The sequence below is a fragment of the Heteronotia binoei genome, chromosome 1 (genome assembly GCF_032191835.1).
Source record: "Heteronotia binoei isolate CCM8104 ecotype False Entrance Well chromosome 1, APGP_CSIRO_Hbin_v1, whole genome shotgun sequence".
Lineage (NCBI taxonomy): Eukaryota > Metazoa > Chordata > Lepidosauria > Squamata > Gekkonidae > Heteronotia > Heteronotia binoei.
This window is the reverse complement of record NC_083223.1, coordinates 278,738,049-278,765,484: the sequence shown is the minus strand read 5'-3', so window position 1 is coordinate 278,765,484 and position 27,436 is coordinate 278,738,049. Positions and strand designations below refer to the sequence as shown.

General features: G+C 50.2%; 1 protein-coding gene across 1 annotated transcript in view; it reads left to right on the top strand.

Moving 5' to 3' along the window:
• Positions 1 to 27,436, top strand: part of CGN (cingulin) — a 117,554-nt gene that overhangs the window by 43,389 nt on the left and 46,729 nt on the right. The window contains exons 2-4 of the mRNA XM_060257253.1: positions 9,418 to 10,676; positions 18,272 to 18,372; positions 20,896 to 20,965. Coding sequence (XP_060113236.1) covers positions 9,447 to 10,676; positions 18,272 to 18,372; positions 20,896 to 20,965 — 1,401 coding nt within the window. The 5' untranslated portion in view covers positions 9,418 to 9,446. The remainder of the gene's footprint in view (positions 1 to 9,417; positions 10,677 to 18,271; positions 18,373 to 20,895; positions 20,966 to 27,436) is intronic.

The window sequence follows — 27,436 nt, the reverse complement described above, 5'->3', positions numbered from 1 at the left end:
TCATTCTAGTTGCCCTTTTCTGGATTTTTTTCAATGCTATAATATCCTTTTTGAGGTGCGGCGACCAGAATTACACAGAGTATTCCAAATGAGACCGCACCATCAATTTATACAGGGGCATTATGATACTGGCTGATTTGTTTTCAATTCCCTTCCTAATAATTCCCAGCATGGCGTTGGTCTTTTTTATTTCAATCGCAGACTGTCTTGACATTTTCAGTGAGTCATCTACCACGACCCCAAGACCTCTCTCTTGGTCAGTCTCTGCCAGTTCACACCCCACAAACTTTCCCCCCAGCAAGCTGGGTATTTTGACTGACCTCGGAAGGATGGAAGGCTGAGTCAACCTTGAGCCAGCTACCTGAACCCAGCTTCCGCCGGGATCGAACTCAGGTCATGAGCAGAGCTTCGACTGCAGTACTGTAGCTTTACCACTCTGCGCCATGGGGCTCTTCCCCATTGTTAAACTTCCAGTATTCAGGAATGAAGCTTTCAAAGGCCGTTTTCCCTCCCTGCATTCCACTTACATTTCCATTTTGCAGACGGACAACTGAGACTGAGTCACCCCCGGAATTCACCCGTCATCTCCTGGGTTCTTCTCTCTTGCTTTTCCTTCTACCCAGTTCTGTTCACTATCTGGACATGTTTTTCCAGAAGTAGGCACTACCCCCCCCCCAACCCCCAAGCAGATCAGAGCTTTTTTCGGGGGGGGGGGGATTGTTTCTAGTTCGCACTCTAGCAAATCCCCCCGCCCCAGCGCTTCTTCAGCTTAATCCACATATTTATTTTTCTCCCGGCGTAAAAAAGAAGTAGCCATGCTGGATGTTCCGTGTGCATCGTAGGGGTTAAAGTTTGGCTTTGTGGTTGCTACCGCTGAGCAGATATAAGCTCCTTATGTATGCTGCATTCCAGAAGTGGGGTTTTTTTAAAAAAAAAAACCCTTTTAAAGCAGAATTAAGGTAAGGCTGCACTCCGGCTTATTTCTGCCATGCAATTCAGCAGAATTGCTGAGTTCTCTGTATTCATCGAGCCATTCTGACCCGGGGGAGCTGTTACTACAGCATCCCGTGTAGATAGATCCAGGCGGGCAGCCGTATTGGTCTGAAAGCAGTAGAACAAAACAGGAGTCCAGTAGCACTTTAAGAACATAAGAGAAGCCATGTTGGATCAGGCCAGTGGCCCCTCCAGTCCAACACTCTGAGTCACATAAGAACATAAGAGAAGCCCTGTTGGATCAGGCCAATGGCCCCTCCAGTCCAACACTCTGTGTCACATAAGAACATAAGAGAAGCCATGTTGGATCAGGCCAATGGCCCCTCCAGTCCAACACTCTGTGTCACATAAGAACATAAGAGAAGCCCTGTTGGATCAGGCCAATGGCCCCTCCAGTTCAACACTCTGTGTCACATAAGAACATAAGAGAAGCCATGTTGGATCAGGCCAATGGCCCCTCCAGTCCAACACTCTGAGTCACATAAGAACATAAGAGAAGCCATGTTGGATCAGGCCAGTGGCCCTTCTAGTCCAACACTCTGTGTCACATAAGAACATAAGAGAAGCCCTGTTGGATCAGGCCAATGGCCCCTCCAGTCCAACACTCTGTGTCACATAAGAACATAAGAGAAGCCATGTTGGATCAGGCCAATGGCCCCTCCAGTCCAACACTCTGTGTCACATAAGAACATAAGAGAAGCCATGTTGGATCAGGCCAATGGCCCCTCCAGTCCAACACTCTGAGTCACATAACAACATAAGAGAAGCCATGTTGGATCAGGCCAGTGGCCCTTCTAGTCCAACACTCTGTGTCACATAAGAACATAAGAGAAGCCCTGTTGGATCAGGCCAATGGCCACTCCAGTCCAACACTCTGTGTCACATAAGAACATAAGAGAAGCCATGTTGGATCAGGCCAGTGGCCCCTCCAGTCCAACACTCTGAGTCACATAAGAACATAAGAGAAGCCATGTTGGATCAGGCCAGTGGCCCTTCTAGTCCAACACTCTGTATCACATAAGAACATAAGAGAAGCCATGTTGGATCAGGCCAATGGCCCTTCCAGTCCAACACTCTGTGTCACATAAGAACATAAGAGAAGCCATGTTGGATCAGGCCAATGGCCCATCCAGTCCAACACTCTGTGTCACATAAGAACATAAGAGAAGCTATGTTGGATCAGGCCATTGGGCCATCCAGTCCAACACTCTGTGTCACATAAGAACATAAGAGAAGCCATGTTGGATCAGGCCAGTGGCCCCTCCAGTCCAACACTCTGTGTCACATAAGAACATAAGAGAAGCCATGTTGGATCAGGCCAATGGCCCCTCCAGTCCAACACTCTGTGTCACATAAGAACATAAGAGTAGCCCTGTTGGATCAGGCCAGTGGCCCCTCCAGTCCAACACTCTGTGTCACATAAGAACATAAGAGAAGCCCTGTTGGATCAGGCCAGTGGCCCCTCCAGTCCAACACTCTGTGTCACATAAGAACATAAGAGAAGCCCTGTTGGATCAGGCCAATGGCCCCTCCAGTCCAACACTCTGTGTCACATAAGAACATAAGAGAAGCCATGTTGGATCAGGCCAATGGCCCCTCCAGTCCAACACTCTGTGTCACATAAGAACATAAGAGAAGCCATGTTGGATCAGGCCAGTAGCCCTTCCAGTCCAACACTCTGTGTCACATAAGAACATAGGAGGAGCCATGCTGGATCAGGCCAATGGCCCCTCCAGTCCAACACTCTGTGTCACATAAGAACATAAGAGAAGCCCTGTTGGATCAGGCCAGTGGCCCATCCAGTCCAACACTCTGTGTCACATAAGAACATAACAGAAGCCATGTTGGATCAGGCAAATGGCCTAACCAGTCCAACACTCTGTGTCACATAAGAACATAAGAGAAGCCCTGTTGGATCAGGCCAATGGCCCATCCAGTCCAACACTCTGTGTCACATAAGAACATAAGAGAAGCCATGTTGGATCAGGCCAGTGGCCCTTCCAATCCAACACTCTGTGTCACATAAGAACAAAAGAGGAGCCCTGTTGGATCAGGCCAGTGGCCCCTCCAGTCCAACACTCTGTGTCACATAAGAACATAAGAGAAGCCCTGTTGGATCAGGCCAGTGGCCCATCCAGTCCAACACTCTGTGTCACATAAGAGAAGCCATGTTGGATCAGGCCAGTGGCCCCTCCAGTCCAACACTCTGTGTCACATAAGAACATAAGAGAAGCCATGTTGGATCAGGCCAGTGGCCCTTCCAGTCCAACACTCTGCGTCACATAAGAACAGAAGAGGAGCCATGTTGGATCAGGCCAGTGGCCCCTCCAGTCCAACACTCTGTGTCACATAAGAACATAAGAGAAGCCCTGTTGGATCAGGCCAGTGGCCCATCCAGTCCAACACTCTGTGTCACACAGTCACCAAAAAGAAACCAGGCACCATTAGGAGGTCTATCAGTGGGTACAGGACACTAGAAGCCCTTCCACTGTGCTCCCTCGCCCCCCAAGCACCAAGAATACAGAGCATCACTTGCCCCAGACAGAGTTCCATCTATACACTATGGCTAATAGCCACTGATGGACCTTTGCTCCAGATGCTTATCCAATTTCCTCTTGAAGCTGTCTATGCTTGTAGCTGCCGCCAACACCTCCTGTGAATTCCATGTGTTAATCACCCTTTGGGTGAAGAAGGACTTCCTTTTATCTGTTCTATCCCAACTGCCCTTTAAGACCAACAAAGTTTTATTCGGAATGTAAGCTTTTGCGTGCTAGGAGCATACTTCATCAGACAATAGGATGGAATGGCAAACAGTCCTAAATACAGAGGAAGTGGGCAGTGAATTAGTACGCAAAATCATGGAAACGTACATTAGCAGATTTAAAGAATGACAATTCGGGGTTTGGTGACTGTTAATGTGTGTTGACTGGGCTGCAACAACAAGAAGGCAATATAAGTCGGAATAGCAGATTGATGTCTATGTCATTAGGTGTGAAGTGCCATAAATAAGAGTCTGTTGTAATGTTAGCTCTGGGTTTAAAATAAGGGTATTAGTTTCTCAGAGGTTTAATTTAAACATGTAACACGCACATAAACATCATCCTAGATTGCTGTTAGAAAAAAATAATACATTAAAATATAGCGGGAGATGGCTTAGTATATGTAACGAGATAAACAGCCGTATCCCTTATTTGAATTTGTCAAGCTGACTCCTCCTTTGTTCAATGTGTTTGGGAATTTCTCCCTTCCCCACCCCAACCAAAACAGAACTTTCAGAGGCTCTGTGGCACGAATTTTGCAAGTATCCTGAGATCTGGCCTCCTGCAGCTCCAAGCTTGTTTGACCTTTTCTGTGAACGACTGGGCTAAGTAGCCTTTAATTCCACACACACACACACCGCCACCAGTCTCTTGGTTTCAGCTTTTTGCTCCCAAGAACAAGAAATACAGACATCCCTTACAGCAGGGGTGTCCAACATACGGCCTGGGGGCCAAATCAGGCCCCTGGAGGGCTCCCATCAGACCCCTGAGCAACTGGCTCTTGTCTGCTTCCTTCTCCCTCTCTCTTGCTTCCTTCTGCATCACAGCTTGTTTTTCAAGGCGTGCTCAATCACACAGGAGGTACAGAGCAAAACATCGATTTTCTCCATTGGCTGAGGCTCCTCCCTTGGGGGAAAAGGGAGGAGGGATAGTGTCAAGCGCCGATATTTCCCAATAACATAGTCCAGGGGTGGCCAACGGTAGCTCTCCAGATGTTTTTTGCCTACAACTCCCATCAGTCCCAGCCAGCATGGCCAATGGCTGGGGCTGATGGGAGTTGTAGGCAAAAAAAAAAAAATCTCGAGAGCTACCGTTGGCCTCCCCTGACATAGTCCTTTTGTTTTGAATCAAAAGATAGGTTTATTGTAAGAAACTCAGGAGCTTTGCCAGGGACACAAGCCTTGGGAGTAGTGGGGTACCAACAGTTACACAGTTGCTATATAGGATATCATCAAAGGTTACATTACAGATGCATACTTGAGTCACGGGTTCAAAGGTTACTAAGCAACTGTCTATTTTATTACTAAGGAATCTTAGGCTATTGAAAACATCAAGCCTTCTCCCACTTCCCTGTGGAGAGAGAAGGCTTGTCTGTGTGAAACCGAGGGGAGGCGGCTTTGAGGCCAGCCTCTAGTATAAACAGCCCACAGATGATTAGGGTTTGTAGAATCTTTCGGGATCAAGTGCCGTGTTCTACTGGAGAAAGTTTTCCTTCCAGACGTTTCGTTCTCAGCTGCGGAGAACATCCTCGGTGGCGTTGCAGCCGGAGCAGGCGCTCAGACCTTCTTGGCTGCTATGCATTGAGTCAAGAAGGTCAGAGCGCACAGCCGTGAAAACCTGAAATCTTTGATCCCACAGATGTTTTCGCTACGTGCCCTCTGGGTTGTAAATAATGGGGGAGAGCTGGAGAGCTGATGATATGCTCTCTACATAGTAAAATGGGGTCCAGAAATGAGTGTGGTGAACAGATAGCTTGCTTTGCCAGGCTCCCTCAATTGCACAGTAGAGCTACTGAGCCAAGCCTCTTTTCCTTCTATTGGCTGAAGCTCCTCCCCCTCCTGGTCCCCTGGGGAAGGAGCCGGAGCTTCCTTTGCCCAGTTCCCTGGATCCCTGGAGAAATACAAAGAAATCACCTTTAAGACCAACAAGTGCTGATGTTTTAAGCATTATTTATTTAAAGGTTTTTTTAAAAAATCTTTAGTCATGTTTGTGTCATTTAAAAAGTTTATAGGTACACATTTGGCCCGGTACACATTTAAATAGGTACACATTCGGCCCAGCCTAACACGGCACAGCCCAACAAGGGGGAGGGACGGTGGCTCAGTGGTAGAGCATCTGCTTGGTAAGCAGAAGATCCCAGGTTCAATCCCCGGCATCTCCAACTAAAAAGGGTCCAGGCAAAGAGGCGTGAAAAACCTCAGCTTGAGACCCTGGAGAGCCGCTGCCAGTCTGAGTAGACAAGACTGACTTTGATGGACTGAGGGTCTGATTCAGTATAAGGCAGCTTCATATGTTCATATGATCTCATTTGTGTGAGATCTGGCCCTCATAACAAACGGGGCTCTTTAGCTTGGAGAAACGTCGACTGCGGGGTGACATGATAGAGGTTTACAAGATTATGCATGGGATGGAGAAAGTAGAGAAAGAAGTCCTGTTAGAGCAGTTCCTCAGTGGAACCAGCTTCCTTCTTGGGAGGTGGTGGGCTCTCCTTCCTTGAAGGTTTTTCAACAGAGGCTAGATGGCCATCTGATAGCTATGAAGATCCTGTGAATTTAGGGGGAGGTGTTTGTGAGTTTCCTGCCTTGTGCAGGGGGTTGGACTAGATGACCCTGGAGGTCCCTTCCAGCTCTATGTTTCTATGAACCACAGTTTGGCCACTCCTGGCCTAGGTGTTCTCAGGAAGCGCATGAGCAGTGGCAGGTGGTTATCAGGGTGCTTTCCAGGATATCCTTGGTCTAAGAGGGAACCTTGGTGCAGCCAGGAAAGACACTATACGCCTTCCTCCCTTATCACCAACTCTTGCTCCTTATAGCATGCCGGATCAAGTTATGCCCTTAGGAAATGCCATAGCAGACCACGTTTAAAGGAAGAGCCCTCCTGTGTTGTCTGGCTCAGCATGTAGTACTTTGGGATAGACTGCTCCTGGACACAGATGCTCAACTGAGGCCCCATGACTAATTGGTAATTGTGCGTGACCCCATTCTTCAGTGACATACTCTTCCTGAATACAGATGACTAATTGGTAGTGGAACCTGTCCCCGTGAGAGCCAGTTTGGTATCGTGGTTAAGAAAACTGTGGGCTCTTAATCTGAAAAACTCAAGTTTTATTCCCCATTCCTCTTCCCCAGCGCAGGCAGCTTGGGTGGCCTTGGGTCAGTTTGGTGTCGTGGTTAAGTGTGCGGACTCTTATCTGGGAGAACCGGGTTTGATTCCCCACTCCTCCACTTGCACCTGCTGGAATGGCCTTGGGTTAGCCATAGTTCTCACAGAGTTGTCCTTGAAAGGGCAGCTGCTGGGAGAGCCCTCTCCAGCCCCACCCACCTCACAGGGTATCTGTGGTGGGGGAGAAAGGTAAAGGAGATTGTGAGCCGCTCTGAGACTCTTCGGAGTGGAGGGCGGGATATAAATCCAATATCATCATCTTCTTCTTCAGTCACAGTTATCTCGGGGCTCTCTCGGCCCCACCTGCCTCACAGGGTGTCTGTTGTGGGGAGGGGAAGGGAAAGGAGATTGCAAGCTGCTCTCAGACTCCAAAAGTGCAGGATATAAAACTCCTCTACAAGCATAGCCAGTTTACAAGCATAGCCAGCTTCAAGAGGGGATTGGGTCAACATATGGAACAGAGATCCATCAGTGGCTATTAGCCATAGGGTATTGTTGGAACTCTCCGTCTGAGGCACGGATGCTCTGTATTTTTGCTGCTTGGGCGGGGGGAGCCACAATGGGAGGGCTTCTAGTGTCCTGGCCCCACTGATGGACCTCCTGATGGCACCTGGGTTTTCTGGCCACTGTGTGACACAGAGTGTTGGACTGGATGGGCCATTGGCCTGATCCAACATGGCTTCTCTTATGTTCTTATGTCTGGGGCAGTGATGCTCTGTATTCTTGGTGCTTGTGGGGAGGGGCAATAGTTGGAGGACTTCTAGTGTCCTGGCCCCACTGATGGACCTCCTGATGGCACCTGGGTTTGTTGGCCACTGTGTGACACAGAGTGTTGGACTGGATGGGCCATTGGCCTGATCCTACAGGGCTTCTCTTCTGTTCTTGTGTGACACAGAGTGTTGGACAGGATGAGCCATTGGCCTGATCCAACAGGGCTTCTCTTATGTTCTTATGTGACACAGAGTGTTGGACTGGATGGGCCATAGGCCTGATCCAACATGGCTTCTCTTATGTTCTTATGTGACACAGAGTGTTGGACTGGATGGGCCATTGGCCTGATCCAACATGACCTCCTCCCTCTTTCTCCACCTCCTGAGCATAAATGCTCAACAGAAACCCCATGACTAATTGGTAATCGTATCTGCCCCACTTTTCTTCTTCAGCATCCCAGGCCTTTGCGAATGATCTTTTGCTAGCCTGTGTGCCAGTCTCAGCCCCTTTGTCCACCCCACTAAGGTGGGCTGGCCGGCCATCTCTCCCACTGCTGGCTAGCCACCTGCTCCGTGCGACCACCTGAATCAGCTCTTGTCTCTCAAATATTGCAAATTCTCCATCTGCTGCCTGAAGACCAGAGCTCCACCCATTAGGCGAACTTGTCCTTGCCTCTTTTGCTCAAGACGTTTCAATTCTGTTCTTCTTTCGTTGTCAGGCTATTCAGTGAAACCTGATTTCAGTGACTTTTCATACAGACACAAAGGTCACAGCTTACAGCAATGAACCCATTGATACAACAGTGAACCCACAGAAGGCTGTAAAGATTTCCAGATCCCTCCTTTGGACAAGATTTTTGCACATGAATTGACTGTGTGATGGACCTTATTTGGGGGGGGGGAGGGGCGGGGGGTTGTAAGAGAAAAAGGTCGATCCTGTGATTATATACACTGACTTGTGATAGAATGTTATGTTGAAATTGAATGTTTTAACTCTATAATTATAAAAAATTGCTTCTTAGTGGTGTAGTTTGGTGTAGTGGTGCAGTGCTTAAGTGCGCGAACTCTTTATCTGGGACAACCGGGTTCGATTCCCCACTCCTCCACTTACAGCTGCTGGAATGGCCTTGAGTCAACCATAGCTCTGGCAGAGGTTGTCCTTGAGCCAGTTTGATGTAGAGCTTAAGTGTGCGGACTCTTATCTGGGAGAACCGGGTTCGATTCCCCACTCCTCCGCTTACAGCTGCTGGAATGGACTTGGGTCAGCCATAGCTCTGGCAGAGGTTGTCCTTGAGCCAGCTTGATGTAGTGCTTAAGTGTGTGGACTCTTATCTGGGAGAACCGGGTTCGATTCCCTACTCCTCAACTTACAGCTGCTGGAATGGCCTTGGGTCAGCCATAGCTCTGGCAGAGGTTGTCCTTGAAAGGGCAGCTTCTGTGAGAGCCCTCTCAGCCCCACCCACCTCACAGGGTGTCTGTTGTGGGGGGGGGGAAGATATAGGAGATTGTAAGCCGCTCTGAGTCTCTGATTCAGAGGAAAGAGCGGGGTATAAATCTGTAGTGGTGTATCAGACTATTTTTAACACTAAGACCCCTAGTAAAGGAGGAAGGTAAAGGAGATTGTGAGCCACTCTGAGACTCTTCGGAGTGGAGGGCGGGATATAAATCCAATATCTTCTTCTTCTTCTTCTAGTTTGCGCTTTTGTCCTTTTGTTCCAGGCAGGCTCTTGTGTCCACAGTGCCGGGGTGTTATCTCAAGTGTGTGATGTCTCTCTCTCTCGCTTTTTTTGCAGGACCCGTTCAGAACTCCATCCTTTGGGGAATGGACCACCAGATGAACGGGGTCATGGCCGAGAAGCACAGCCCCAGCCCCATCGACTACGGGGTTCAGATCCGGTTCATCGACGACCTGAAGGAGCCCAACAGGTCCCAAAAGATCCGCCCCAAGATCGCCAAGCCAGGTTCTTACGGCGTCGCAGTGCGCGTCCAGGGCATCGATGGGCAGCCGTTCGTAGTCCTCAACAGCGGGGAGAAAGGCGGGGACTCTTTCGGGGTTCAGATCAAAGGCGAGAGCAAATACGGGACCCCAGCCCGGAACCCACAGCCCGAGGAGCCCTTCCTGGGGTCACCTGGAGCAGCGTCATCATCCAAGGACGCCTCAGGGTCCATCAGCTCGGACTCGGATCTCCCAGAGAACCCATATGCGGCAAAACTGCCTCGCTACGGCTCCCAGTACAGCACGTCCGATGAGGAACAAGGCCCAAAGCGCCGCTCCCAGGTGCCCAAATCGGACAGCGTGGAGACAGCCTCCTCTTCTCAGAGCAACGGATCATCTCTGCCCAGGGGCAGCGGCTACAGGACGTTACCCCACAAAAAGTCCTACGGGGACCAGCTGCGGAGGACTCAATCTCAGGGCTCCTTGCTGAGTCCCGATACAGAGGAGTCCCGGGTGCCCAGCCCTTCCAGAGCTCAGCCCGTCCACGCTCCCCAGCCGCCCCCCACAGGAGGGACCACGAGGAGCGCCAGCATGACGAACCTCACCGGCAGAAGAGGGCCCAGCCCGAGAGACGAAATCGGCAGCGTCTCGGGCTTGCGGCCCGTCAGCAGGCAGCCGTTGCTGGAGGTGGAGGAGTTGTCTCCAGCCCCGCCGGCGAATGAGGGCGGCGACATCGACACCAAGCCGCTGTCCTCGGTGGACGCCCTGATCAACAAATTCGACGGGAAGGCCCCGCAGAGAGGCAGAGGCTCCCGGAAAAGCCGGGTCCTGCCCGAGGACCGGAAGCGCTCGCAGAGCCTGGACGGCAGGGTGCCGTACCACGACACGGCGGACTGTCGGGAGCTGGGCGTCGGTGGGCACCAGGCGAATTTTGGAGGCGGGCCCACGGCTCCGGCGGCCAACCCGGCAGGAAACAGAAGCCGCGGCTCGGCCGCCGGGCCGCGGCCGAAAGAGAACGGGGTGGACAAGTCCAGACTGACCCAGGAGTGGGTCAATAAGAGCCTGGAGGAGCCCGCGATGGGCAAGCAGCTGAGCAAAGTACAGCCGGACCTGCAGGTAATTGTCCTCTGGCGAGAGCCTGTCTCGTTAATGCCAATCTTTTTGTCCTACATCCCGTAGTCCCGACATCAGGACGAAGAAGCCCGTGGGCAGAGTGATGATTTTGCATGTCCTGTTACTGGGGATAAGCCTGTTTGCAAGGAGACCGTACGCATTGCAAACAGAGGCTAGGTGGCCATCTGACCACAATGCTGAACTTAAGATCATGAGAAGGAAGGCAGGAAGGGTTGCAACAGGGCTTAGTTTTCGTGGCCCTTCCTTACACACCCAGGGAGATGCTGATGGACACATTGGGGTCAAGCAGCTATTTTTCGCCAGACCAGTTTGCCCTGGGATCCTGGAATTTTTGGGGGGTTTTTTTGCCGTCTTCTGAGCGCATGGAGCAAGAGTCACTAAGGGTTTCGGGGGAGGTATTTGTGAATTTCCTGCACTGTGCAGGGGGTTGGTCCTAGATCAGGGGGAGAGCCGGTCTGGTGCAGTGGTTAAGTGTGCGGATTCTTATCTGGGAGAACCGGGTTTGATTCCCCACTCCTCCACTTGCAGCTGCTGGAATGGCCTTGGGTCAGCCAGAGCTCTGGCAGAGCTGTCCTTGAAAGGGCAGCTGCTGTGAGACCCCTCTCCAGCCCCACCCACCTCACAGGGTGTCTGTTGTGGGGGAGGAAGGTAAAGGAGATTGTGAGCCGCTCTGAGACTCTTCGGAGTGGAGGGCGGGATATAAATCCAATATCTTCATCTACCTCACAGGGTGTCTGTTGTGGGGGAGGAAGGGAAAGGAGATTGTGAGCCGCTCTGAGACTCTTCGGAGTGGAGGGCGGGATATAAATCCAATATCTTCATCTACCTCAAAGGGTGTCTGTTGTGGGGGAGGAAGGGGAAGGAGATTGTGAGCCGCTCTGAGACTCTTCGGAGTGGAGGGCGGGATATAAATCCAATATCTTCATCTACCTCACAGGGTGTCTGTTGTGGGGGAGGAAGGGGAAGGAGATTGTGAGCTGCTCTGAGACTCTTTGGAGTGGAGGGCGGGATATAAATCCAATATCTTCATCTACCTCACAGGGTGTCTGTTGTGGGGGAGGAAGGGGAAGGGCGGGATAGGGCGGGATATAAATCGAATATCTTCATTTACCTCACAGGGTGTCTGTTGTGGGGGAGGAAGGGAAAGGAGATTGTGAGCCCCTCTGAGACTCTTCGGAGTGGAGGGCGGGATATAAATCCAATATCTTCATCTACCTCACAGGGTGTCTGTTGTGGGGGAGGAAGGGAAAGGAGATTGTGAGCCGCTCTGAGACTCTTCGCAGTGGAGGGCGGGATATAAATCCAATATCTTCATCTACCTCACAGGGTGTCTGTTGTGGGGGAGGAAGGGAAAGGAGATTGTGAGCCGCTCTGAGACTCTTCGCAGTGGAGGGCGGGATATAAATCCAATATCTTCATCTACCTCACAGGGTGTCTGTTGTGGGGGAGGAAGGGAAAGGAGATTGTGAGCCACTCTGAGACTCTTCGGAGTGGAGGGCGGGATATAAATCCAATATCTTCATCTACCTCACAGGGTGTCTGTTGTGGGGGAGGAAGGCAAAGGAGATGGTGAGCCGCTCTGGGACTCTTCGGAGTGGAGGGGTAGGGCGGGATATAAATCGAATAAAGTAAAAGTAAAGTAAAGTAAAGAAGATTGTGAGCCGCTCTGAGACTCTTCGGAGTGGAGGGCGGGATATAAATCCAATATCATCATCTTCTTCTTCTTCTAGGGAGCGTTTGTATGGAAATCAATTGGACTGGGGATTATTTTATTTAAGGCACATTACAGCAGTCTCTCTCTCTCTCGGCTTGGCTTCGCGAACGAAGATTTAAGAAGTACAGAATGAATATTTACCCATTGGGCTGGGGCTGATGGGAGTTGTAGGCAAAAAGCATCTGGAGAGCCAATGTTCCCTACCCCTGGTCTAGAACACCGGTCCTCAACCTTTTTTGCACCAGGGACCGGTTTTGTGGAAGACAGTTTTTCCACATTCCAGAGGGGGGGGGAGGTTATGGTTTTAGGATGATACAAATGCACACTTTATTTCTAAAGTGTTTGGTGTCGTGGTTAAGTGTGTGGACTCTTATCTGGGAGAACCGGGTTTGATTCCCCACTCCTCCACTTGCACCTGCTAGCATGGCCTTGGGTCAGCCATAGCTCTGGCAGAGGTTGTCCTTGAAAGGGCAGCTGCTGTGAGAGCCCACTCCAGCCCCACCCACCTCACAGGGTGTGTGTTGTGGGGGAGGAAGGGAAAGGAGATTGTGAGCTGGTCTGAGACTCTTCGGAGTGGAGGGCAGGATATAAATCCAATATCTTCATTTACCTCACAGGGTGTCTGTTGTGGGGGAGGAAGGGGAAGGAGATTGTGAGCCGCTCTGAGACTCTTCGGAGTTAAGGGCGGGATATAAATCCAATTTCTTCATCTACCTCACAGGGTGTCTGTTGTGGGGGAGGAAGGGAAAGGAGATTGTGAGCCCCTCTGAGACTCTTCGGAGTGGAGGGCGGGATATAAATCCAATATCTTCATCTACCTCACAGGGTGTCTGTTGTGGGGGAGGAAGGGGAAGGAGATTGTGAGCCGCTCTGAGACTCTTCGGAGTGGAGGGCGGGATATAAATCCAATATCTTCATCTACCTCACAGGGTGTCTGTTGTGGGGGAGGAAGGGAAAGGAGATTGTAAGCCGCTCTGAGACTCTTCGGAGTGGAGGGCGGGATATAAATCCAAAATCTTCATCTACCTCACAGGGTGTCTGTTGTGGGGGAGGAAGGGGAAGGAGATTGTGAGCCGCTCTGAGACTCTTCGGAGTGGAGGACGGGATATAAATCCAATATCTTCATCTACCTCACAGGGTGTCTGTTTTGGGGGAGGAAGGGAAAGGAGATTGTGAGCCGCTCTGAGACTCTGAAATTTGGAGTGGAGGGCAGGATGTAAATCTAATGTATTATTTATTATTATTACTGCATTGTAATATAGAATGAAGTAATTATACAACTCAAGGCCCAGTTGCTAACAGGCCGCAAACCGATGCCACTCCTCTGCCCGGGGGTTGGTGACCCGTGCTCTAGATGACGCTGGAGGTACCTTCCGACTCTGCGATTCTAACTGGGGTTGTGGAAAAAATGGACTGGGCTGTACTGTGGAATAACTTCCATCAGTAGTTCTTTTATTCTTTACTTTTTAAGCAATAGATGCAAACTTCCTTTTTTTAAAAAAAACAAACCTTTTTTATTCGATTTTTCACCCTGTATCATAAAGATCATTTTTATTTGAAAAGGAAAAAAAAAATTGCAATACAGTGCCAAATCAGATCTTTTGCTTCATTTGGAAACGATTCACCCTTAATACAAAATTAGGAATGATCATTACAATATTGTGCACTTGTAAAGGCCCATCAAGTCACTGCTGACCTCTGGTGACCCCAGCAAGGGGCTTTCAAGGCCAGGGAGAAGGAGAGGTGGTTGGCCCTTTCCTTCCTCTGCAGAGCCTTCCTTGGTGGTCTCTCATCCAGCTACCAATCCTGCTTAGCTTAGACTTATGGTGACCCCAGCAAGGGGCTTTCAAGGCAAGGGAGAAGCAGAGGTGGTTGGCCCTTTCCTTCCTCTGCAGAGCCATCCTTGGTGGTCTCTCATCCAGCTACCAATCCTGCTTAGCTTAGACTTATGGTGACCCCAGCAAGGGGCTTTCAAGGCAAGGGAGAAGTGGAGGTGGCTGGCCACTGCCTTCCTCTGCTAAGTCTTCCTTGGTGATTAAGTACTGACCCGGCTTACCTTCTGGGATCTGATGAAATTTCAGAGCCAGTTTGTGGTAGTGGTTAAGCGCGTGGACTCTAATCTGGGAGAACTGGGTTTGATTCCCCCCTCCTCCACTTGCAGCTGCTGGAATGGCCTTGGGTCAGCCAGAGCTCTCTTATCTGAGAGAACCGGGTTTGATTCCCCACTCCTCCACTTGCACCTGCTGGAATGGCCTTGGGTCAGCCATAGCTCTCGCAGAGGTTGTCCTTGAAAGGGCAGCTGCTGTGAGAGCCCTCTCCAGCCCCACCCACCTCACAGGGTGTCTGTTGTGGGGGAGGAAGATAAAGGAGATTGTGAGTCGCTCTGAGTCTCTGTCCTTGGAAGGGCAGCTGCTGTGAGAGTCCTCTTGGCCCCACCTACCTCACAGGGTGTCTGTTGTGGGGGAAGAAGATATAGGAGATTGTGAGTCGCTCTGAGTCTGTCCTTGGAAGGGCAGCTGCTGTGAGCGCCCTCTCCAGCCCCACCCACCTCACAGGGTGTCTCTTGCTGGAGGGGGTGGGAAAGGTAGAGAAGATTGTGACCACTCTGGGACTCTGAGATTCAGAGTATAAGGTGGGATATAAATCCAATATCATCATCTTCTTACACCAGGCCACCTTACCTCTCCTTACAATATTGCAAATATAAAATTTAAAACTTGTTCATATGAGAGGGAAGAAAAAGAGTAGTTTTTTACCCCACTTTCCTCGCAGAGTGGTAAAGCAGCAGTACTGCAGTACTGTGGTCTGAACTCTCTGCTCACGACCTGAGTTCGCTTCCAGTGAAAGCTGGATTCAGGTAGCCAGCCCAAGGTTGACTCAGCCTTCCATCCTTCCGAGGTCGGTCAAATGAGTCCCCAGCTTGTGGCGGGGGGGGGGGGGGGGGCGGAGTGTAAAAAGACTGGGGAAGGCAATGGCAAACCACCCCGTAAAAAAGTCTGCCGTGAAAACGTGAAAGCAACGTCACCCCAGAGTTGGAAACGACTGGTGCTTGCACAGGGTACCTTTCCTTTAAGGGACCCCGTGGTGCAGAGAGGTAAACCTGCAGTACTGCAGTCCTAAGCTCTGCTCACGACCTGAATTCGATCTCCAGCGGAAGCTGGGTTTTCAGGTAGCCAGCACGAGGTCGACTCAGCCTTCCATCCTTCCGAGGTCGGTCAAATGAGTACCCAGCTTGCTGGGGGCGGGGGAGTGTACAAGACTGGGGAAGGCAAGGGCAAACCACCCTGTAAAAAGTCTGCCGTGAAAACGTTGTGAAAGCAACGTCACCCCAGAGTCGGCAACGACTGGTGCTTGCACAGGGGACCTTTCCTTTCCTTCCTTGATCATAGACTCACAGAGTTGGGCAGGACCTCCAGGGTCACCTATGAAACCTCTTGCACAATGCAGAAAATCCACAAGTACCCCCCCCCCCCCATACACACAGCCAGTGACCCCTCTTCTCTGCCCAGAAGATGACAAATAACCTCCAGGATTCCTCGCCAAACTGGCCTGGAGAAAAACCGTTGCCTGACCCTCCAAGTGTCGAAGAGCATTTCCCTGGGTGTGTAAGCAGGGGTGGAATTCTGGAGCAGGAGCTCCTTTGCATATTAGGCCACACACCCCCATGTAGCCAATACTGCAAGAACTTACAAGTCTCTTTTTTTGTAAGCCCCTGGCTACAGCAGAGAACCCTGTTCTCCACATTAGAGGGCGCCGCTCTTAACCACATAAGACTGGCTCTGATGGCAATTACTAAATTAACGCTCATCCTTGACTCTTGGACTGGAGGGGCCATTGGCCTGATCCAGCATGGCTTCTCTTATGTTTTTATGTGACACAGAGTGTTAGACTGCAGGGGCCATTGGCCTGGTCTAACATGGCTTCTCTTATGTTCTTATGTGACACAGAGTGTTGGACTGGATGGGCCACTGGCCTGGTCTAACATGGCTTCTCTTATGTTCTTATGTGACACAGAGTGTTGGACTGGATGGGCCACTGGCCTGATCCAGCATGGCTTCTCTTATGTTCTTATGTGACACAGAGTGTTGGACTGGATGGGCCACTGGCCTGATCCAGCATGGCTTCTCTTATGTTCTTATGTGACACAGAGTGTTGGACTGGATGGGCCACTGGCCTGATCCAGCATGGCTTCTCTTATGTTCTTATGTGACACAGAGTGTTGGACTGGATGGGCCACTGGCCTGATCCAGCATGGCTTCTCTTATGTTTTTATGTGACACAGAGTGTTAGACTGCAGGGGCCATTGGCCTGATCTAACATGGCTTCTCTTATGTTCTTATGTGACACAGAGTGTTGGACTGGATGGGCCACTGGCCTGATCCAACAGGGCTTCTCTTATGTTCTTATGTGACACAGAGTGTTGGACTGGATGGGCCATTGGCCTGATCCAGCATGGCTTCTCTTATGTTCTTATGTGACACAGAGTGTTGGAGTAGATGGGCCATTCGCCTGATCCAGCATGGCTTCTCTTATGTTCTTATGTGACACAGAGTGTTGGACTGGCTGGGCCATTGGCCTGATCCCGCATGGCTTCTCTTATGTTCTTATGTGACACAGAGTGTTGGACTGGATGGGCCATTGGCATGATCCAGCATGGCTTCTATTATGTTCTTATGTGACTCAGAGTGTTGGACTGGATGGGCCACTGGCCTGATCCAACATGGCTTCTCTTATGTTCTTATGTGACTCAGAGTGTTGGACTGGATGGGCCATTGGCCTGATCCAACAGGGCTTCTCTTATGTTCTTATGTGACCCAGAGTGTTGGACTGGCTGGGCCATTGGCATGATCCCGCATGGCTTCTCTTATGTTCTTATGTGACACAGAGTGTTGGACTGGCTGGGCCATTGGCCTCATCCAGCATGGCTTCTCTTATGTTCTTATGTGACACAGAGTGTTGGACTGGCTGGGCCATTGGCCTGATCCCGCATGGCTTCTCTTATGTTCTTATGTGACACAGAGTGTTGGACTGGATGGGCCATTGGCATGATCCAGCATGGCTTCTATTATGTTCTTATGTGACTCAGAGTGTTGGACTGGATGGGCCACTGGCCTGATCCAACATGGCTTCTCTTATGTTCTTATGTGTCTCAGAGTGTTGGACTGGATGGGCCATTGGCCTGATCCAACAGGGCTTCTCTTATGTTCTTATGTGACCCAGAGTGTTGGACTGGCTGGGCCATTGGCATGATCCAGCATGGCTTCTCTTATGTTCTTATGTGACACAGAGTGTTGGACTGGCTGGGCCATTGGCCTGATCCCGCATGGCTTCTCTTATGTTCTTATGTGACACAGAGTGTTGGACTGGATGGGCCACGGCCTGATCCAGCATGGCTTCTCTTATGTTCTTATGTGACACAGAGTGTTGGACTGGATGGGCCATTGGCATGATCCAGCATGGCTTCTCTTATGTTCTCATGTGACACAGAATGTTGGACTGGATGGGCCATTGGTCTGATCCAACATCGCTTCTCTTATGTTTTTATGTGACACAGAATGTTGGACTAGATGGGCCACTGGCCTGATCCAACAAGGCTTCTCTTATGTTCTCATGTGACACAGAGTGTTGGACTGGAGGGCCCATTGGCCTGATCCAACATGGCTTCTCTTATGTTCTTATGTGACACAGAATGTTGGACTGGATGGGCCACTGGCCTGATCCAACGTGGCTTCTCTTCTGTCCTTATGTGACACAGAGTGTTGGACTGGATGGGTGACTGGCCTGATCCAGCATGTCTTCTCTTACGTTCTCATGAATTGTCAGCCTCCCTCAGCTACGGCTCACTCTCGCTTCTTTCTTGCAGCTGAAGTCCACCCCAGACCTTCTGAAAGACCAACAGGAGCTCTCTCAGCCGGGGAGCAGTGAGCATACAAAGGCCCTGATCTACGGAATCTTGAAGGATGGGTGAGTGTTGTTGCGGGGTGGGGCAGGAAAGAGGAGGATGCAGCCTTTGAAACTTTTGAGCGTTTGAAGCAATCCAGGGTCTCAGGCTGAGGTCTTGCCCATCACCTCCTGCCTGGTCCTTTTAACTGGAGATGCTGGGGATTGAACCTGGGACCTTCTGCATGCCAAGCAGAGGCTCTGCCACTGAGCTATGGCCCCTCTCCATGGCTCTCCAGGGTTTCAGGCTGAGGTCTTTCCCATCACCTCCTGCCTGGTCCTTTTAACTGGAGATGCCGGTAATTGAACCTGGGACCTTCTGCATGCCAAGCAGAAGCTCTGCCACTGAGCTGCAGCCCTTCTCCTGTCCTGTGAAATTAAGCAACTTTGTAGATTCTCATCCTCTGTGCTTTAATGTTGGCCCTCCAGATTTGGTCTGACCCAGCAGGGCTCTTCAGATGTTCTTCACAGGGGAAGGCCTTGGCCTCTCTGCCCTGTTGTTGGCTCTCCAGAGGAACTGGTTGGCCACTATGTGAGACATAATGCTGAACTAGATGGACCCTCCCTGGTCTGATCCAGTAGGGCTCTTCTGAGGTTGGACATATGAAGCTGCCTTATACTGAATCAGACCCCCATTGGTCCATCAAAGTCAGTATTGCCTACTCGGACTGGCAGCGGCTCTCCAGGGTCTCAAGCGGAGGTTTTTCACGCCTCCTTGTCTGGCCCCTTTTTTGAGATGCCGGGGATTGAACCTGGGACCTTCTGCTTACCAAGCAGATGCTCTACCACTGAGCCACAGTCCTTCCCCAGGTTCTTCTCAGGGGAAGGCCTTGGTTGAGCAAATCTGGCAAAGCAAGCTGTGATGCAGAAGGAAGCAAAGAGAGAGGGAGAAGGAAGCAGACTTCAGGCAGTTGCTCGGGGGCGTGATAGAAGCCCTCCAAGGGCCTGATTTGGCCCCCAGGCCACACATTCGACATCCCTGCCCTAGACTGTGGCACTCTAAGCAAATCTCATTTCTGTCGCACCCCCCTGTACTGATAATGTCACCGAGTCACATGGGGAAAAGGAAAGGAAGGATAGGTCCCCTGCGCAAGCACCAGTCGTTTCCGACTCTGGGGTGACGTTGCTTTCACAGCGTTTTGTTGGAATACAAGCTATGCACATTTCAGACATTATAGAGTTAACTTTGTTTACCTGAAAGAGGAAATGATGGATTTGTAACCTAAACCCAACTGTGAGCGGAATCTTCTTTACCTGCCCAAAGATGTAAACACAACATTGGTCAGAAAGGATGTTAGGCGTGAAATGCTTTGATCGTGTATGCAAGCTGAATTGCTCTTCTTCCTGCCGAAATGCTTTTTGGAAAGAAGAACGGACAGACAAAGGGAGTGGTTATAATGTAGCCATGTAGAGGACAGGCCTAGTTAGATTAGCTGGCATGCTAAACTGTTTTTCTTCTTTTATCCCAAGTACCCTATCCTGATGTTTTCTAGTAAACTTTATTTCTTTTGATAAACTTAAGCCTCGAGTCCAATTATTGCCACTCCAAGCCTCTGAGTTTAACGTGTATTTCCCGTCACGTTTTCACGGCAGACTTTTGACGGGGTGGTTTGTCATTGCCTTCCCCAGTCATCTCTGCTTTCCCCCCAGCAAGCTGGGGACTCATTTGACTAACCTCGGAAGGATGGTAGGCTGAGTCAACCTAGAGCCGGCTACCTGAACCCAGCTTCCGCTGGGATCGAACTCAGGTCATGAGCAGAGGGCTCCGACTGCAGTACTGCAGCTGTACCACTCTGCGCCACAGGTCTCTAATTATATTAGAGGAAAGGAAAGGTCCCCTGTGCAAGCACCAGTCGTTGCCCACTCTGGGGTGACATTGCTTCACGTTTTCATGGCAGACTTTTGACGGGTGGTGTTTGCCATTGCCTTCCCCAGTCCTCTACACTTTCCCCCCAGCAAGCTGGGGACTCATTTTATTGACCTCGGAAGAATGGAGGGCTGAGTCAACCTGGAGCCGGCTACCTGAAAACCCAGCTTCCGCCGGGGATTGAACTCAGGTCTTGAGCAGAGCTTAGGACTGCAGCACTGCAGCTTTAACACTCTGCGCCACGGGGCTCTTTCGCGTCACATGGGGAGCACCCAATTCTGTGCCCCCCAAAGGCCGGCGCCCTGGGCAGTCCCCTAGTTTGCCTCGTGTCAGAGCCAGCCCTGGTAATGTCCATAAGTGCAACTTCCCTGCCCTGAAGAGCTTACAGTCAGAAATTTGAGGCGGCAGAGACGAGGGAAGAGAGGTACAAGTAAGGGGAAATAGGGGAAGGAGCCGCGTTGAAGCCGGTTACGTGGTCCTAGGTTTAGTTCCAGTCAAGGACACGTCAGAGGCTGCATCGGGAAGGTATACGCTGGGGGTGGGTGAAAGCAGCAGGGAGGCGTCACGCAGGGGTTGGGGGGGGCGGTTGCTGGTGAGGGAGGGACGGTAGAGCCGTCTGATCCGGGGGTGCAGACGGGCGCTTCTGGTGTGATGACCCTCACCTGCCTTTTGTCTTTCAGGAGCACGGAAAGCGAAAGTTCTGTGAAGAGGAAAACGAACCTTGTTCTCGAGAAGATCCAAGCCCTCTCTGTAAGTCTGTGGGGCGCCGTGCTTGTCTTGCCTGTTTAGAGCAGGGGTCCCTGACATAGTGTCTGTGGGTGCCAGAGCGTCTCCTGACACCTTTCTTGGAACTCGCAAAGCATTTTTAGAAAGTGGTTGCGGCCGGGTGGCTGCTCTTCAGCAAGGCTTCCGATTGGCCGCTGGAGAGCGGATCGGCTGTATAAATTAAAATAATGTTTTTGTGGTGGGAGCGACCAGCGCAGACCTGGTCCTACTCTCCTCTTTCTCCCTCTCCCTCCCTCCCTCTCTCTCTCTCTTTTATCATCATAATTTCTATTGAGAGAGAATTTTTCCATTACAAATACAAAAGAGAGAGGAGGAACGTAATCCAAAGACTTCAAAGAAAAGCTAAAATCTTGTTGAAAAAGAGAACTAAATGACCTAGTTTGTCAGGGTACTTCATGACTCTAAATATGCACAACATAGAAGAAGAAGAAGAAGAAGATATTGGATTTATATCCCGCCCTCCACTCCAAAGAGTCTCAGAGCGGCTCACAATCTCCTTTCCCTTCCTCCCCCACAACAGACACCCTGTGAGGTAGATGAAGATATTGGATTTATATCCCACCCTCCACTCCGAAGAGTCTCAGAGCGGCTCACAATCTCCTTTCCCTTCCTCCCCCACAACAGACACCCTGTGAGGTAGATGAAGATATTGGATTTATATCCCGCCCTCCACTCCGAAGAGTCTCTGAGCGGCTCACAATCTCCTTTCCCTTCCTCCCCCACAACAGACACCCTGTGAGGTGGGTGGGGCTGGAGAGGGCTCTCCCAGCAGCTGCCTTTTCAAGGACAACCTCTGCCAGAGCTATGGCTGACCCAAGGCCATGCTAGCAGGTGCAAGTGGAGGAGTGGGGAATGAAACCCGGTTCTCCCAGATAAGAGTCCGCACACTTAACCACTACACCAAAACATATAAAGTATTGACAGTATAAATCAGGGGTGGCAAACGGTAGCTCTCCAGATGTTTTTTGCCAGCAACTCCCATCAGCCCCAGCCAGCATGGCCAATGACCGGGGCTGATGGGAGTTGTAGGCAAAAAAACATCTGGAGAGCTACCGTTGGCCACCCCTGGTATAAATAAACTAAGTGAGAAGGAAAAACCACACCATTACAACATATGCCACAATCTATATTCATTATTTCTTGGTAGAAATTTATATTCACTCAGATAATTTACAACAGGGTTCCGCACTTCCTCAAATAACTTCTCATCGAAAGGGTGGGCTGACTCTACAAAAAATGGATTTTGGACTATTTTATCCATTAAATTTTCCATATTTTACCTTACCACTTTTCTACTGTTAGACCTCTAGATTCTTTCCAGCATGATGCAATAACTTATTTATAACTTTCCAGCATGATGCAATAACACACACACATATATTGGCCACTGTGTGACACAGAGTGTTGGACTGGATGGGCCATTGACCTGATGCAACATGGCTTCTCTTATGTTCTTATGTGACACGGAGTGTTGGACTGGATGGGCCATTGGCCTGATCCAACATGGCTTCTCTTATGTTCTTATGAGACACAGACTGTTGGACTGGATGGGCCACTGGTCTAATCCAACATGGCTTCTCTTATGTTCTTATGTGAGACAGAGTGTTGGACTAGATGGGCCATTGGTCTGATCCAACAGGGCTTCTCTTATGTTCTTATGGGACATAGAGTGTTGGACTGGATGGGCCATTGGCCTGATACAACAGGGCTTCTCTTATGTTCTTATGTGACAGTGCTTGACTGGATGGGCCATTGGCCTGATACAACAGGGCTTCTCTTATGTTCTTATGTGACACAGTGTTGGACTGGATGGGCCATTGGCCTGATCCAACAGGGCTTCTCTTATGTTTTTATGTGACACAGAGTGTTGGACTGGATGGGCCATTGGTCTGATCCAACATGGCTTCTCTTCTGTTCTTATGTGACACAGAGTGTTGGACTGGATGGGCCATTGGTCTAATCCAACATGGCTTCTCTTCTGTTCTTATGTGACACAGAGTGTTGCACTGGATGGGCCATTGGCCTGATCTAACATGGTTTCTCTTATGTTCTTATGTGACACAGAGTGTTGGACTGGATGGGCCATTGGTCTGATCCAACATGGCTTCTCTTCTGTTCTTATGTGACACAGAGTGTTGGACTGGATGGGCCATTGGTCTGATCCAACATGGCTCCTCTTCTGTTCTTCTGTGACACAGAGTGTTGCACTGGATGGGCCATTGGCCTGATCTAACATGGTTTCTCTTATGTTCTTACGTTCTTAACTTAAACGGGCTGCTGCTACCAATTTAGAAATGAGCGACTTAGTTTTGCTTAGATATGTCAATACCTTTCCATATATCAAATAGGCAAAACTCTCAATATATTTTTCAAATTATTCCTCTTGTCCCCTGCTTTTGGAATTTTGTGTGCAGCTCCGCCTCTGCCGGCAGCCATTTTGCAATTGACTCCGCCTCCCGCGGCAGCCATTTTGTGGTTGTGCCCCACCATCTTGTGTCAGCACTCTAGCGGTGCCTGCAGTCTTAAAAAAAAAAAAAAAAGTTGGGGGACCCCTGATCCAAAGCAAATAATTGGGGGGCTTTACAAGACTGCACAAGCTTTCAGTGGCTGAATCGGCTTCCATCCTGCTGAGCTGGTGATTCTTTTGGGTTCCACTTATGTGTGGAGAATCAGAAAGAACGAAGCGGGAGTCCAGTTGCACCTTTTAAGACCGGCCAAGTTTTATTCAGAATGTAAGCTCACGTCTGCATGCACACTTCTTCAGACAAGGGGATGGGGTACAGTGGGCTGAAAGGGTTAAGAGTGCAAACTGATACAAAGCTAGGGTCACATGGTGAAGGCCATTTGGTCTGGATGGCAATCAAAGGTAACAAAAGTTGCTGCAAGTCTAGGTAAAACAAGAGGACATGTATTTCCTAGCCAGTTTGGTGCAGTGGTTAGGTGTGCAGACTCTTGTCTGGGAAAACCGGGTTTGGTTCCCCAAACCTCCACTTGCAGCTGCTGGGATAGCCTTGGGTCAGCCATAGCTCCAGCAGAGGTTGTCCTTGAAAGGGCAGCTGCTGTGAGAGCCCTTTCCAGCCCCACCCACCTCACAGGGTGTCTGTTGCGGGGGAGGAAGGGAAAGGAGATTGTTGGCCGCTCTGAGACTCTTCGGAGTGGAGGGTGGGATATAAATCCAATATTGTCATTTACCTCACAGGGTGTCTGTTGTAGCGGAGGAAGGGAAAGGAGATTGTTGGCCGCTCTGAGACTCTTCGGAGTGGAGGGCAGGATATAAATCCAATATCTTCATTTATCTCACAGGGTGTTTGTTGTGGGGGAGGAAGGGAAAGGAGATTGTGAGCCGCTCTGAGACTCTTCGGAGTGGAGGGCGGGATATAAATCCAATATCTTCATCTACCTCACAGGGTGTCTGTTGTGGGGGAGGAAGGGAAAGGAGATTGTGAGCCGCTCTGAGACTCTTCGGAGTGGAGGGCAGGATATAAATCCAATATCTTCATCTACCTCACAGGGTGTCTGTTGTGGGGGAGGAAGGGAAAGGAGATTGTGAGCCACTCTGAGACTCTTCGGAGTGGAGGGCAGGATATAAATCCAATATCTTCATCTACCTCACAGGGTGTCTGTTGTGGGGGAGGAAGGGAAAGGAGATTGTGAGCCGCTCTGAGACTCTTCGGAGTGGAGGGCGGGATATAAATCCAATATCATCATCTTCTTCTAGCGATGAGAAAGGTTACTTACAAAAAATGACAGGGCCAGTTACTAAAAACAATGAGTATAACCTAAACCAGAGGTCTCCTACTTCCAGGCTTGTTAGCAACCGGGCCGTGAGTTGTACAATGTAGTAGTAATAATAATAATAAGAAGACGACAACGACAACGACGACATATATCCTGCCCTCCACTCTGAATTTTAGAGTCTTAGAGCAGCTCACAATCTCCTTTACTTTGCTCCCCCACAACAGACACCCTGTGAGGTGGGTGGGGCTGAGAGAGCTCTGATGGAGAAACTGCCCTTTCAAGGACAACCTCTGCCAGAGCTGTGGCTGACCCAAGGCCATTTCAGCAGCTGCAAGTGGAGGAGGGGAGAATCAAACCCGGTTCTTTGAAATGATATTGGATTTGTATCCCACTCTTCACTGAATCTCAGAGTCACAGAGCAGCTCACAATCTCCTTTCCCTTCCTCCCCCACAACAGACACCCTGTGAGGTGGGTGGGGCTGAAAGGACTCTCACAGCAGCTGCCCTTTCAAGGACAACTCCTACAAGAGCTCTGGCTGACCCAAGGCCATTCCAGCAGGTGCAAGAGGAGGAGTGGGGAATCAAACCTGGTTCTCTCCAGATAAGAGAGCTCTGGCTGACCCAAGGCCATTCCAGCAAGTGCAAGTGGAGGAGTGGGGAATCAAACCCGGTTCTCCCAGATAAGAGAGCTCTGGCTGACTCAAGGCCATTCCAGCAGGTGCAAGTGGAGGAGAGTGGGAATCAAACCTGGTTCTCCCAGATAAGAGAGTTCTGGCTGACTCAAGGCCATTCCAGCAGGTGCAAGTGGAGGAGTGGGGGAATCAAACCCGGTTCTCCCAGATAAGAGAGCTCTGGCTGACCCAAGCCAATTCCAGCAGCTGCAAGTGGAGGAGTGGGGGAATCAAACCCGGTTCTCCAGATAAGAGAACTCTGGCTGACCCAAGGCCATTCCAGCAGGTGCAAGTGGAGGAAGTGGGGGAATCAAACCCGGTTCTCCCAGATAAGAGAAGCTCTGGCTGACTCAAGGCCATTCCAGCAGCTGCAAGTGGAGGAGTGGGGGAATCAAACCCGGTTCTCCCAGATAAGAGAGCTCTGGCTGACTCAAGGCCATTCCAGCAGGTGCAAGTGGAGGAGTGGGGGAATCAAACCCGGTTCTCCAGATAAGAGTCTGAACATTTCACCACCAACCACCAAGCGCTTTAGAAATAAAGTGCACAATTGTATCATCCTGAAACCATCGCCCTGCCCCCCCCCCCTCCTGGTCCGTAAGAAAAATTGTCTTCCACAAAACCGGTCTCTGGTGCCAAAAAGGTTGGGATTGCTGACCTAAATGTTATCCAAAATACAAGCCTCCATTGGTATCTGCGCATTTGGGTTTATGGTACAATAATAAAGCAATTAACAAAGTAATTGTAGGACCAAACAAGGAGTTTTATAGCAACAGTCAAGTGACTCAAGGCGAAGGAATGTTTATGAGGCCTCATCGTCCTCAGATGCATACGTGCTGACTAATGTAGCTATTCCGTGCCTTCCGGTTTCGGTCCAGGAAATATAGGTACAAACAGCGAATCGGAGCCAATGCACCGTAAATGGTGTGTGCAACGCGGGCTTTTTTTGTGAGCCGTTCCCGTTGGCTTGACGCCGGGGGTGTGGCCTAGTATGCAAACGAGGCCCCAGGCTTTCTCTACGCAAAAGCCCTGTGCGAAACCACGGTGACACCGGGGATGTGGCCTGATATGCAAATGAGTTCCTGCTGGGCTACTTCTACAAAATAAAAAAACATAAGAACATAAGAGAAGCCATGTTAGGATCAGGCCAGCGGCCCATCCAGTCCAACACTCTGTGTCACACAGTGGCAAAAATTTTTATATATACACACACACTGTGGCTAATAGCCACTGATGGACCTCTGCTCCATATTTTTATGTAAACCCCTCTTGAAGGTGGCTATGCTTGTGGCCGCCCACACCTACTGTGGCAGTGAATTCCACATGCCAGTCACCCTTTGGGTGAAGAAGTACTTCCTTTTATCCGTTTTAAACCTGACTGCTCAGCAATTTCATCGAATACCCACGAGTTCTTGTATTGTGAGAAAGGGAGAAAAGTACTTCTTTCTCTACTTTCTCCATCCCATGCATTATCTTGTAAACCTCTATCATGTCACCCCGCAGTCTCTGGTATGCAGTGCGAAAGGCCTGTTGGTAGCGTTGCTGATCCCCAGATGGGGGCAGGGGATCCCCCGGTTTGGAGGCTCTCCCCCGCCCTCGGGGTCATCAGAAAGCGGGGGGGGGGGGAGGGAAATGTCTGCTGGGCACTCCATTATTCTATGAAGATCGATTTCCATAGGGTATAATGGAGAATGGATCCGCAGGTATCTGGGGCTCTGGGAAGGCTGCTTTTTGAGGTAGAGGCATCATATTTTCAGCATGGCATCCAGTGCCTCTCTTCAAAATTTTCCCCCCGCATTTCAAAAAGATTGGATCAGGGGGTCCAATTCTATGACCCCCCCCGAAGGTGCCCCCTATCCATTATTTGCAACAGAGGGAAGGCATTTGAAAGGTGTGCAGTCCCTTTAATGGTGATGGCCAGAACTTCCTTTGGAGTTCAGTGATGCTTGTCACACCCTTGCTCCTGGCTCCACCCCCAAAGTCTCCAGGCTCCACCCCCAAAGTCCCCAGATATTTCTTGAATTGGACC